At 47.7% G+C, this 12,937-nt stretch overlaps 1 protein-coding gene across 1 annotated transcript in view; it reads left to right on the top strand.

Moving 5' to 3' along the window:
• UBE2G1 (ubiquitin conjugating enzyme E2 G1) overlaps positions 1–12,937 on the top strand; it is a 55,023-nt gene extending 42,086 nt beyond the window's left edge. Inside the window, exons 5-6 of the mRNA XM_072621545.1 lie at positions 1,901–2,023; positions 11,968–12,937. Of these exons, the coding sequence (XP_072477646.1) occupies positions 1,901–1,987 (87 nt within the window). The 3' untranslated portion in view covers positions 1,988–2,023; positions 11,968–12,937. The remainder of the gene's footprint in view (positions 1–1,900; positions 2,024–11,967) is intronic.

Below are 12,937 nucleotides of genomic sequence, written 5' to 3'. Positions count from 1 at the left end.
GACAGCATTTACAGGGATGTTGCAAGAGACAGACCCTGGTGGGGACAGCCAGCCTCACTTCAGCCATTTGAAAAGCTCTGCTGGGCTCTTCTGCCCCTCCCCCTCCTCACTGATTCCTTCATCTTTGTAAGGGAGGTGGTGTTTCTGGGCCCAGTTGCAAGTCTTGTAGCCTTTTGGAGATCCCAAGTAAGAACTGTTATTTATCCTGAGCACAAGTGATCCTGGCCAGGAGATAGAGTGGGGCATTAGCAGGGGACAAGAGTTACAAGATGAGAGAGATCGAATGAAAGAAAGAGCATTTGGGGAAGAAACCTACGATGTGCCAGGTACTGTGCTAACTAAACACTTTACCAATAGTCTCTCACTTGAACCTCACAGGAACCCTGGCAGGTAAGTGCCACTATGTCCTCATTTTGCAGGTGAGGACACTAAGGCAGACTGGTTGTGATTGGCCCAGGACAGTTCATGGTGCTCAGGGAGCAAACATGTTGATAGCTCAGTACAGCTAGTCAGGTTCAGCTGCAGGGAAGACTGAAGGACATTGGGGGCCATAGGGTGTGGGCAGTGCTCTTCCTTGGTCTCTTTCCCACATTCATCATTAGAATCCTCAGGCTGAGTGCCGTTCAGCATGACTGGACTTTTATGGGCCCTGGCTACCCACCGGGCAGAAGCCCCTCAGCCTGGCCCACTTGCAGGATACAGTCCACATTGCACAGTGCCTGGTGGAGAGGGGGACAGGTTTCTTGGCAAGCCCCAGCTATTGGCGTGCCATACCTCCACATCACTAGTCTGGAGCTGTGAAGTAGCACAGCGCCTCAGAGACAGCGTAGACAAACCAAACTGTGTTCAGAAAGGACAAGCTTGGAAACCATCTCAGAGTAGAGGGAACCGTGAGTCATGGAGGGGAGATTGTGCTCAGGCCAAGCTCAGAGAGCTGCTGCCCCTGGCGGGAGCCCTGAGAAAGAAACAGGGATGCTGGGATGGCTTTCAGACTGAGCCATAGGGCTGAAGAGGCCACTGCGGGGATCTGGGCCTGTCCTTCACACCCCCAGGGGTCTCTTGCACGTTGGTCCCCAGCCTACTCCTCTGTATTGATTGTCCTGTGTATTGTGTGAGCTCTTGGGAGCAGAGAATGGTTCATTCTTTGTCCTTTCTAAGTGACTGCCCAGCCACTGACCACTTCTCAGACTTTCAGGATGTGCCCTTACATCACTCAAATCTCTCTGTGCCTCAGTTTCCTCATCTGTAAACTGAAAGGGGTTTCCTTAGCGGCTTTAAGGTCCCTGCCCGTTCTCTCAGCCCTCCGTGCCCTTCTGTTCCTCAAAGCTAAGTAAGGACTGATTGCCCAGTCCCCAGAGCTCCTTGCACAGTGTTTTCTGCTCCTTCAAGACTGGGGCTGCATTCCCAGAGCCTGCCCAAGGGTGGTGCATAATAAGTGTCTGTTGGTTGGTTGGTTGGAAATAGGAGGGATTCCAAATGAGCGTGTGTCACTAAGCCCTTCTTGAAGGTGGAGGCCTATGGGTGTGAATCTCTATACACCATCAGACTCCACGTAAGGGTCCTGTGTTTTGCTGAACCGTTCTCCCCTTTTTTCTTTTACTAAGAGGGATGTCTCTTTCTTTAGAGGAGCTGAGAATGGAGATATATAAATAAAGGAGACATTTTCTTATCTTCCCCTTACCCAGACGCCAGGCCTCCTTGGGAGGGTATTGGATTTCTTTCCTCGAAGCGCCTGGTACAGTTCCTCCTGCCTAGGTTTTGTTGCTTTCTCTGTCTCAACATTCTGCCGTTTCATATGTAAAACTGGCCATTGTGTGGAAGCTGGCTATGTTTGAGACTTAATGAAGATTAAGAGGAAGCATCTTCTAATGATCTTGTGCTTTTGTTTGTTCGCCTGCAGAAAGAATGGAGGGAAGACCGGAATGGGGAATTCAAGAGGAAAGTTGCCCGCTGTGTGAGGAAAAGCCAAGAGACTGCTTTTGAGTGACCTTTGTTTAGCAGCTCGTAGCTTCACTTTTTCAGGGTAAGTGTGTCTTTAAATCCTGAGGGGGTGTTTTTCCCCACTTAGTTAAGTAATCCTTCTTTTCTAGGATCTCATCCCTGTGAGTTCTCAGAGGCTCTAGGAGTTGGTGCCAAAGCCCAGACAAAACCTTCTGTCCTGCTACGGCTCTGGTACTGGCTGGCAGGACTGGTCTGCCTTTGTCTGTAGGGCACAGGACCGGCCCAGCTTCATCTCCAGGGCAGACTGGCCTGTCTTTGTCTCTAGGGCAGAGAACTGGCCTGGCTTCCTCTCCGTCGGATCTGCAAGTAGAAGACTAGCCTGGCTTCATCTACAGGGCAGAGGACTGGCCCATCTTCATTCCTCAGTTCCCTACCAGTGGCCTTAGGGTGGGGTACCTTGGCACCTGAGCATTACTGCTCACCCCAACTTTGCTCTGAGTGATTGTTATCAGCTGTTGTACAACCCTCTTGTCAGTAGAACACAAGTCCTGCAGGCTAGGTCCCAGCAGGGACACTTAGGCTCAGGGCCTGAGTTTCAGGTCTCAGTGACCTTCCCAGTCAGTCCTGGACTTGAGAGTCTGAAAAATAAGTTAAACATGCTGCCCAGAAAAGCCTCATGGTAGGTGGGGTCAGACTCTGTTTCTCTCTGTTAGTGAACCCCACCCTGTCTTCTCTCACTTGCCTCCTGTTAACATCCCCTGCTGTTGGGCTTGGGGGACCTGGAAGGTCAGCTGGATAAGAACACCATTCCTGGGTTCAAATCCCACCTCAAAGACTTAGCGGTAATAAGACTGAGCCTGAGCATCTGTCATATGGGGATAATCATTGAATCCCACCTCCTAAGTAAGGTTGCCATGATGATCCAAGGAAATGGCCAACATCCAGTGCTTGGTGACTCCTGTGACTTCCCTCTGTGGTGGTGTTCATCAGTTCCTTTCTGAAATCCAGATGGCTTTGGAAATTGGGGAGGCTGGAGCTGAAGACAATTCATGCAGAAGAAGGAATGTTCAGGGGCCCCTGGTGACAGCCCTCCAGGACATGAAGGGACTGGATAAGCAGGGTACAGAGGCTGGTGTGTTTTGGAACCAAATCTGCGATCAGTTACCCAGTGGAACAGGGCCACACAGCCTCCCCTGTATCCCCAGGAAATCGCATTAGAACTTCTGTCACACACTTTGCCGAAAGTTAGGTAAACTGAAAATGATCGCCAGATGACCTGCCGGTATTTGGGGGGTGCGAGCCACAGCAGCCCCAGGGAAAGCCGTGAAGCTGAGCACTAGAGAAAGAAAACAGGGAGCTGGGTTTTTTTCTCTTGTGAGATACACAGACCACTAGTTAGTCTGTATTAGTAACTAGTGTGCCCATTTTATAGCCAGGGAAACTGAAAATTTAAATGGAATGAATGAATAGGTGTAAAAGCATAAAATAAACAGGTGAGCAGAAAGGAAATAAACAATTTAATAACCTAGTCTCAAAAAAAGAAATTAACCCCTCAGTGAATTCTCAAAGAAAAACATTACAGGACCAGATGGATTTACAAATTCTTTTTTTAAAATAAGTTTTTAATTTTCATATAAATCAGCACAACTAATCAATGCAATGAATCCGTCCCCAAACACCTCCGCGTGTGATGCCTGTGGAGAAGCGGGCTTCTTTTGTCTTGTCCGTGAGTCCTGCTCAATCATTAGTGTTTGTCGTGCTGTGCTGACTCTGGACTTCTGGGGTGTGATCGCTCTTCACATTCGCATGGCTATAATTAATATTGTTTCCTTGGCCCTGCTGACTTCCCTTTACCTTGGGTCCTAGTGTTCTTTCCAGGCTTCTCCATTGCTCACACACATCATTTCTTACAAAAATCTTCGATTCTACTCGTGGGCCAAAATCTGTTAGCCATTCCCCGATTGATGGGCATCTCATTTGCTTTCAATTCTTAGCTGTCACAGGAAGTGCTGTTGTGACTGTTTTGGAGTGCGTGGGGACTTGTGTGCTCACCACAGGCTTCCTTAGGGTGTAGGCCCAGCAATGGAGTCCCTGGTTCAGAGGGTTTAGACCTTCTAGTCATTTCATTTGCCTAATTCCAGAATGCTTCGGTGGTTGCATTTCACTACAAACTGTCCAAATTCAAAGAACAGTTCAGCTCAGTATTGCACAAACTGCAAATGAAATAGCAAAAGAAAGTATTTTATCAGATTTTTTTCTACAGCATAAATGTCCATGTTACCCAAGCCAGAGAGAGCCAAAATGAAGGAAAAAACATATGGCCTAATATTCTGAATGAGCAGTGATAGAAAAATTTTACATAAAATACTGATGAGTCTACAGCAGCCAATCACAAATACTGTGTAGTACGACCAGGTTAGGTTTGTGCTAGGAATGTTGGGTTGGCTTCATATTAGGAAGATTTTCAACATAACTGAGCATGTTAATTACGGTACCAAAGTTCATGTCATATCAGTGGAAGCGTGTGACAAAACACCATACCCATTTGTGTGTAGGAAGGAAAAAACACTAGAGAACAGGAATTAACCTGTTAAATCCCATCTTTTGCCTCACGTCTTCCCTGTCCTTTAATCACTGACTGGGGGTTGCCTCAGACAAACTGAGACTTGGGAAAGACCTTAGCTTTAAAAGGCCAACGACTTCCACTGTCTTGGGGCCGTTGCCAGTTGTCCTGACCTGTGCCTTGCCGCTAAACTCCAGCTGACTCTGGAGGAAAGAGTGAGGCTGATGACTGCACAGCCCTACCTTGCTTAAACCTGCCTCACTTGCAAAGCAGGACATCATCCTCCTGATGAAGGACAAACTAACAGCAACAAAAAACAAGTATCTGAAACCAACTGCAAACACAGGTAGTGGGGAGAAACTAGATTGCTTTCCAGTAAGATCGGGACAAAGCAAGGGCATCCATTTTCTCTACTTTTTGTCATCGTGCTAGAAATTATTACACCGTGCCAGAAGCAATAACCCTGGACAACAGGGGGAAACGGATTAAAAAACAAGAAGCATAGGACACTCAAACAAAATATGTAAAAACTGGAAAGCTGTCTGGCATCACTATTTCATTCCACACTTCACCGTAAATGGATACAAGCTCTAGATCTAGAAGATTACACACAAAGAAATAGAGGAACAAGGAAGAAATCGCATTTCATAATTGTGGGTAGGGGAAGAACATGTGAGCAAATAGGAGAAAGAGCGTTACAGAAGATAAAATAGAAAAGCTAACCCAGTGAAGCTATGATGAGAAGCAGCCCAGATAACTGGGAGAGAACCTTTGCAACAAGTTTCCTCTGACGGTCTCATTTCAAAGTTTTGAAGAATAAGAGTCCATTTCCCAGTTGATAGAGAATGAAGGGAGAAGCCAAAGGTCCTCCACGGACAGTGGTGTTCATGGCAACAATTGCTCTAGTGGCAAAGAGTCAGGAACCAAGGGTTGCCTTTAAATTGGCACATGACTGAGTAGATAAAAACTTAGAAATCAAATGAGACTGAAGGAAGCCATGGATTATTTCCCTGTTCTTCTGGGTTAGTAACTGCTAAGAAAGAAAGCCAGGTTATTGTGATGTGGCCTAGTCTCAAGGATGCCGTTCCTGGCCAAGACAGGAACTTTTCATGGATGGAAGGGGGCATGTTGGGAGGACTTCCATGTTGGGTTGGCTTAGGCTGCCTACGTGATGTCTGATGTGAAGTGTTCAGTGGGTAGGTGGGGATTCCACAGGACAAACAGTTGGACCCACAGTCTATGTCTAGTCAATAATGTGGATCTCAGGATGTCACAGTTGGGGAGGACTCTGATAGTGGACCCCTGAGGACTTGAGCTCCCCAGGGGAATGAAGCCTTGAGCGATGCCCATAGTTAAGAACATGGCATTGATCTAGCAAAGGGAACCAAGAAGTAGCCAACGGTGCCCAGCAGAGGGGAGTTGGGTACCAAGTCATTGTTAACTTTAGAGGAAAGGAAGCAGAGGACTTTCCAGGCCAAAGGCCATCTGGGAGAAGAAAGTGTTCCTGACATTTAGATAGCACCTCTTGCATTCCAGGCCCTGGAGGAGAGCCTATGATAATCTTCCCCCCAATTTTGTAGTTGAGAAAAGTGAGGAAGACTGGTGAGATGATTTGCCCAGAGTCTCAGCAAAGAAGTGTCAAGGCTGGATTTGAACTTGGGACTCCCTGACTGTAGGTCCAGTGCTCTGTACCCTTGTGACTTTCAATTCTGCTCTTTTCATCCACGTTTTTGGAATCTGCCTCTTGTTTCGTAGACGCAGTCCAGCTCTTCACTTGCCTGACAGTGGGTGATTTTAGAGATGGGCCTTGAATGTAGGTGTTTGTTATCCTTGCCCTTGGCCTGTTCTGAGCTTGAGCAGCCCTCCTTCTCTTCCATGACAGTGTATGTAAGCTCTGCTCACTTTTCTGCGCGGATTGATTTCTTCCAACAGGGCCTTCCTTCTGGAGTCTGCCCATCCCTCCTTTCCTCTCTGTCACTTATCTGAAGCTTTTTGGGGAACCATAGACACGGCATAGACAGTGATGGGTGGCATGAGATGGGCACAGAACCACTCAGATGGCTGGACTTCCACCCCAAAGAGCAAAGTTCTATTTTCTCCCCTTCCCCCAAAAAAAGGGGAGGAAGCAAAATCCTTGTAGAAATGTTCACAGTCAGGCAAGCAGATTTCCACAATGGTTGTGTCCAAGGCTGCCACGAGTCACCAAAATGCCCCACTCATCCCTCATCTCCTAACCAGGAGCCTGCCTTTACATTCTGCATTCCCCCATGCTCCCTGACCAGAGTTAGGAAGAGCTTAGTTGGACTCTTGTCTATCTTCCTTGCTTACTGGCTGTGGGGCCTTAGGCAAGTCACTGAACTGCCATCTGCCTTGGTTTTCTTATTTGTACAATGGGGATCTGATGGGGGAACAATATGAAGTCTTAATCGTTCCTTTGGATCCAGTAGGTGCCTCCAGTCTCATTCCACCATGTTGGACCTTTTTGCCTTGCATTAGAATCACTAGTTCATCTTGCCCCACTAGTCCCACTTTATGCATCGATTATGATGGATGATGATAATTTTCAGAGTACTTTACACAGTTACACACACAGCAAAAGCATTGGAGGTTTTACTGTTGTCTCAATTTATGGATTTTGCCCTTTGAACAGGGAGCTTAGCTTCTAGCTTCCATCCATGTGATGATAATGCGGAGGCAGCTTTATCCTTCCCATTTTTGTTTTCAGAGTAGAGCCCTTCTGGTTAGATTTGTAAAACTCCAACAGATACATTCTTGACAGACCTTACCAGGTCTGCTCCATCCGTCCCTTGCCAGAAGTCTTTAGACTCGGGTCTGGGCAGCCAGATCCTTCACTCAGAGCCTCTCTTCTTGGCCAGCGGGGCATTCACCCATTACTTTGCCAAATCCTTTTCCAGGGTTTGCTTCTGTGATGAAAGTAGGTTCCACCAGGCTGGCTCTAAGGGAGCCAACTTTTCCAGGGTTCCTGTATACTCTCTTGCTGCCCCAAAGGCTCTGGGGGGATCTTGAGCCTGAGAGTGAGGCTTGGTTGTGATGGAAAGATTGGTTGGGAATTAAGGTTAATTAGAGTTGTCAGGCCCCTTGCCCTAGCCTTCCCTGTGCTTAAGATCCATTTTGTTCACCCTTTTTTTAAAACAGAAATTTTGTTTTATTTATCAGAGTGAAGTAAGACAGACTCTGAAGTCCTTGGGAAATGAACTCTCCATTTTTTGCAGGTTGGCTCAGGGCGTTTTGTTTTAATTACACTTAAAAGGACTGAAAGGAAACTTCTCATTTTGATTTATACGGGTTTTGGCTTGGTCTTGGTTTCTTCCCCTCCACTGGCCATTATTGGTTATGTCGAAGCAAAAGCAAAATGCATTTCCTATGAGATAGCAAAGGCAATCGGGTTTACTCTTGCTGGTTTGTTAGTGGAAACCAAATTTCAGATTTTTCCCCCTTTTCAGGCCTCTTTGGTTTTTTATTCTTTCTGGTCACTTGCAGTACTTTTCCTTGACCTGATAGCTCTGAAATTTGACTGTAATGTTCTTTGAGTTTTTATTTGGGCATCTCTTTGCTGAAGTGATGGGTGGATTCTTCCAATGCCTGTCTTGTTCTCTGGTGCTAGGACACCAGGGTCTCCTTCTGATTGTGGCTTTCAGGGGGTCCTGTGATTGTGACGTCTCTCCTGCATCTCTTTTTCAGGTCATTTGTTTTTTCCATGAAGTATTTTATATTTTCTTCTATTTTTTTCATCCTTTTGGATTTATTTGATTACTTCTTATCTCCTAGTCATTAGCTTCCACTTGCCCAGTTGTGACTTTGAATGAGTTCTTTTCCCAGTGAGCTTTTACAATTCCATTAGACCAGTTCTGCTTTGTAAGGAGTTGTTTTCTCTTCCCGATTCTTCTTTTCCCTCTTACGTGATTCTCAAGCTCTTATGTGTCTGGACATTGTTGGCAGCTTCTGAGTTGGCAGCTTGTTCTTTTCTGTCACTATCATAACTTTATATGTTCAGATTCGTTGGTGTTTTTGGGTTTTGCTTATCTTTTTTGGCCTTTTTCCTTTCTTAAAATTTGAACTCTGCCCCCCAGGGTGGAAGGGGCACTATCTGTGGCTTCTTGTGCCAGGGGCTGTCAGCCCCACCTGTTAACCTGGTGCTTTGCTGATGGTGCCCTGAGGCTATGCTGAGGGGTTAAGGTGGGGGCCAGGAGTGGCTGATGCTGCTGGAGGCAGCTTACCTGGTGCTGAGGGGGAGGGGCAGGGTGTTTCTGGATTCCCCTGGGGCTACACTGGAGAGAGTGGTGGTCTAGCAGCTGCCTGTCTGCGTAGGCAGGGATGAGGTTGGTATCTCTCTGTTTGCCAGGGGCTATGCTGGGTTGGTGTCTGCCTATGCCCTGGATATCCTCGGAATTCCTAGCTGCGTCATGCATGGCCCCAAAGCCTAGATTCCTCGTGCTGTGCTCAGATGCTTTAATGGGTTTGTAGTCTGGAGACAGATGGTTCCTCCAAGGATGCACGTAGCAGTCCATCCACGCCTGCCCTTGAGCTATTCTCTTTTTAAATAATGCTTTATATTTTTCCCCAATTACATGTTAAAACACTTTGAATTCCAAATTCTGTCCCTCCCTGAGACGGTGAGCAGTCCAGTATGGGTTATACATGTTCAGTCATGTCAGACATTTTGTGCAAGACTCAAACACAACAGCAAAAAGAACGGAGGAAAGAAAGTGAAACCCGCCTGCCTCAGTCTGTGCCATCGGGCAGTGCGGCCGTCACTGTGTACGGCATTCTGGTGCTGTGCACTGCATTATGCATCAGTTCATGTAAGTCATCCCACTGGTTGTAGTGCAGTAATATCCCGTCACAATTGTATACCACAGCTTGGCTGACCATTCCCCAGTGCATGGGCAGGCCCTCCATTTCAAATTCTTTGGCTCAGTTCAGAAGGGTGTTTCCGCTTTGGGCAGACACAGAACCACTCTGAGAGAGAGCGAATGCACTTGATTTGTGTGGCTGCCCCCTGAGTCGAGCCTTCTCTTCCAGGGAGTCCCTACCTTTCTCAGTGTGGCACTTGGATCTCTTTAGGAACCTTTTGGACTGCCTCTTTTGTCCCTCCCGCTCTCCTCTGTCTATCCCTGGTGCTCACTGTCTGCAGGGCCCACATTTAATAATCATTTATTGGACAACTGATATCCTCAAATTGGAGACCATGGCTACCTTCCAGCATGGGCATAATTTCTTATTGTCTGGACCCAACAACTTCCCCTAGTACCAAGAAAGCATTTGGAGAACATTTGGAATTGGGGGAAGCCAAGACACCCAGGGGATTGTGGCTTTGAAACCCCAAATTATTTCACAGTTCTTGTGGCCCCAGCATGTCACAACCGAAAAGTACTTGGGGTGGGGGGGCAGCTGGACTTGAACATAAAGTCCCCCCCCCCTCCCAGAGAGTATGCATTGCATGTCCCTTTCCCCAGTCCCAGCTCTCTAGTCCAGGCTGAGAGCCTGAGGCAGTGCCTGTAACTGCCCTCAGGGCTCCTTGCCTGCCCTCTGCACCTGGTCACAAGTTGAATCCCTTGGCTTAAGGACAACCCTTTGGATACTTGGAGACAACTAGGAGCCCCCTCCGCATCTTAGATTCTCTTTTGAGGTTTGACATCTATAGTTCTAATGCTCAGAGACTTGAACTCCAGGTCCTTCCTCATCCCACTGTTCTATATTCAGGAGGGATCAATGGGCGGTGCTTCCCTTTTCTGCATGGCCTCTACCATCATGGGCTGGTTTCCCCTTGTCCCTGGCAGGGGTACCGTCCTGGAATCTTTGTTGCTCTCCCTCCCCACCTTTGTCCACAAGGTCAGATCCTTCTCACTCATCCTCAGGTTATGTTCAAAGGCTCGCTTCTCATTACCCTCCTTCCTGGTGCCGCCTCTGTAGAGCTGCCCAGAGCTTCCTCAGTCAGTTCCTTGCTTTAGCATTCTGCCCTGGAGCCCATTGGCTCCAGAATAAGACAAGAGACTTCACCTGGAACTTAACAGTCTCCACTCTGGCCTTCCTTGTTTCTCCTGGGATTCCATGCTTCTCCTGTCTGTTTCCAGGCTGCTTGGGATGGCTGAATCTGCCTCTCTGCAAACTTGCTGCTCCTTCTGGAGCCGAGGAGAGAAGGTGACAGCCCTTCAAGAACTTGGGGAGTCAGCCCTCTCGTGCCTAGGCCTCCATACCCCTAGCTACCTTTGTCTGCAGGAGGCCTCACCTGATCTACCTGGGACAGTAGGGCTGTCTGCTGAGGACCCTTCCAACCCTTTACTTCTGTGAATGACTCATCCCTGGGGCCAAGACCACCATAGCCAAGACCTCAGTCCAGCTGTGGCCCCAGGAAGCCTGCAGCCAACTGATATGCCCTTAGATCCTCTTGGGATGGATGCTTTCCAGCCAAAACTTTTCCATTTTATCTTTTGGAAACAGATTTGCGAGCCAGCTCCATATAACCTTGCCTTATTAAATTCTATCTGAAGCTGCCTTGCTTCACTTAGTGAGCCTGCTGTCTGCTCTCCATCCATAACAGACATGACGGGGTTCAGCAGCACCAGTCCTAGAGCTGTGGGCCATGGCCACTCTTTAGGGCTCCACTATTTCCAAATCCATCCTCTTCCTAATTTCTTATCTTCTGCCTGAGAGACTGAAAACCCCTGAGAGTGTCTTCAGGATTCCCCCTCATCTTGCCAGTCAGAAAAGGAGCTGGGGCATCATCTCTTTGACCAAGCCCTCTATGTGGTGGCCCCTCACCCCAGGGCCTTTGCCCTTCTCCATCCTCCTGAATCCATAGCTGCTGTCAGCCCTGTTGTTCGTCCAGGGGCTTCTCTGTGGTTGTTTTTGTGTTGACTTTTCCAGGCAGAGAACAGAAGCAATTGAGAGATAGCCCCTTCCTCCGTGTGCTTTCCCTCCTCCTTATGCCTTGGATGCTGAGACCTCCCCCTCCTTCCTGGGCTGATCTCCCTTTTTTCTGAGCTTTAGGAACCCCGGAAGACTGACTCAAGATCTCGTTGACAAATCCTGAGGTGCAGTCATCATCTCCACCCCCAGGAGGCAGGATTGTTTAGAGACAACTGGGGGGGGGGGGGGGGTGGGAGAGTACCACCATGCACAGAGCACAGGGCCTGGTGTCTGGAGGCCCCGAGTTCAAATCCAGCCACAGACACTTCCAAGCTCTGTGGGGTGCTCTCTTTAAAATGGAAGCAGTAACAGCCCTTCCCTTTCAGGGTAGGGGGAGGGTCAGGTGAAACCATAGCGCTCCATCTGTTCAGCATTCCCTGACCTCTCCACTGAACGTGATGGAAGGATAGCATTTTTTCACTGGAGAGTTTCCTCCAAGTGCTGCATCCTTGTGGCAAGGAGGAGTGCCTGCTTCCTTCCGTCTGTGGTAAGTGTTGACAGTGAGCCTGATGTTGTGTTTGTGTTTGTCGCAGGTCTCCACTTGGGAAACATGGCACTCTCCCCACCTAGCTGGACTGATGTCGTAACGAGTTGGCAAATGCTGGCTGGACTAGGCTGCGATCAAACACGCCAGTGATCAGTGCTGACGAGAGCCTGCCAAGTGCCAACTTAGAGATGATGACGCATTCTGAATTGTAATGAACTGCTTTAACCTTCAGGAAGAATTGTAAAGACGTGTACATAGCACAACGTGACCCGGAGAATATCTATACTGTCATGTCCACCCCATCCACGGTCTCGTAGTTAGACTGAGAATCGAATCGTGTACGTTCGAGAGATTTTAGCAGGTTTTCTTTCCCTATTCATTGTTTCTTTATCAGCTTAAAGAGACTTCTTAAAGCATGTCAGATTAAAACCAATTAGGATTAAATGTCCACTTAATTTTCCTTTAAACCATTGAGGCTTCATTAAACGCTTTCATTTACTAGACTTTTGTATTCTCTTTGTTTGGAAACACTCTTGGGCTCTTGTCGCTTCTGCCAGAGCATTGTCCAGCTGTTTAGTTCCAATACGGAGACTCGCTAAGCAGCTGCCTGACTTGGACGAGGACCTGCCCGGGACGGCCAGCCCTCGGTGCTCTCCTCTTGTCATCCAATCACACACGTCTTTGATTGGGTGTAGCAATAATCTTTCTGGCACCCTCTCCTGGTCCAAAGTCAGTGGATTGGAATTCACCCAAGGGTTTGGTTTTTGTTTTTGGTCCCTTGTCTTCATTCTGCCTGATGTTGACGTTGGACTCCCAAAGCATGGCCAGCTGGAAGCTTTTCCCACCAGTAACTTCTGGGTTTGTGATTGAAGACTCTGTCCCCTGACACCCTCCCCATTTCTCTACACCTAATGTACAAAGAAATTGCGATGTATATTTTCATGTAATTTGATTTTTTTGGAATTCTGTCACCTTATGTAGAGTGAGTTCTTCCAAAATATAATTTTTTCCAATAA

The sequence above is a fragment of the Notamacropus eugenii genome, chromosome 6, assembly GCF_028372415.1.
Source record: "Notamacropus eugenii isolate mMacEug1 chromosome 6, mMacEug1.pri_v2, whole genome shotgun sequence".
In the NCBI taxonomy this organism is placed as follows: Eukaryota; Metazoa; Chordata; class Mammalia; order Diprotodontia; family Macropodidae; genus Notamacropus; species Notamacropus eugenii.
Note: the sequence above shows the minus strand (reverse complement) of the source record. Positions and strands in the feature narration are given on the sequence as shown.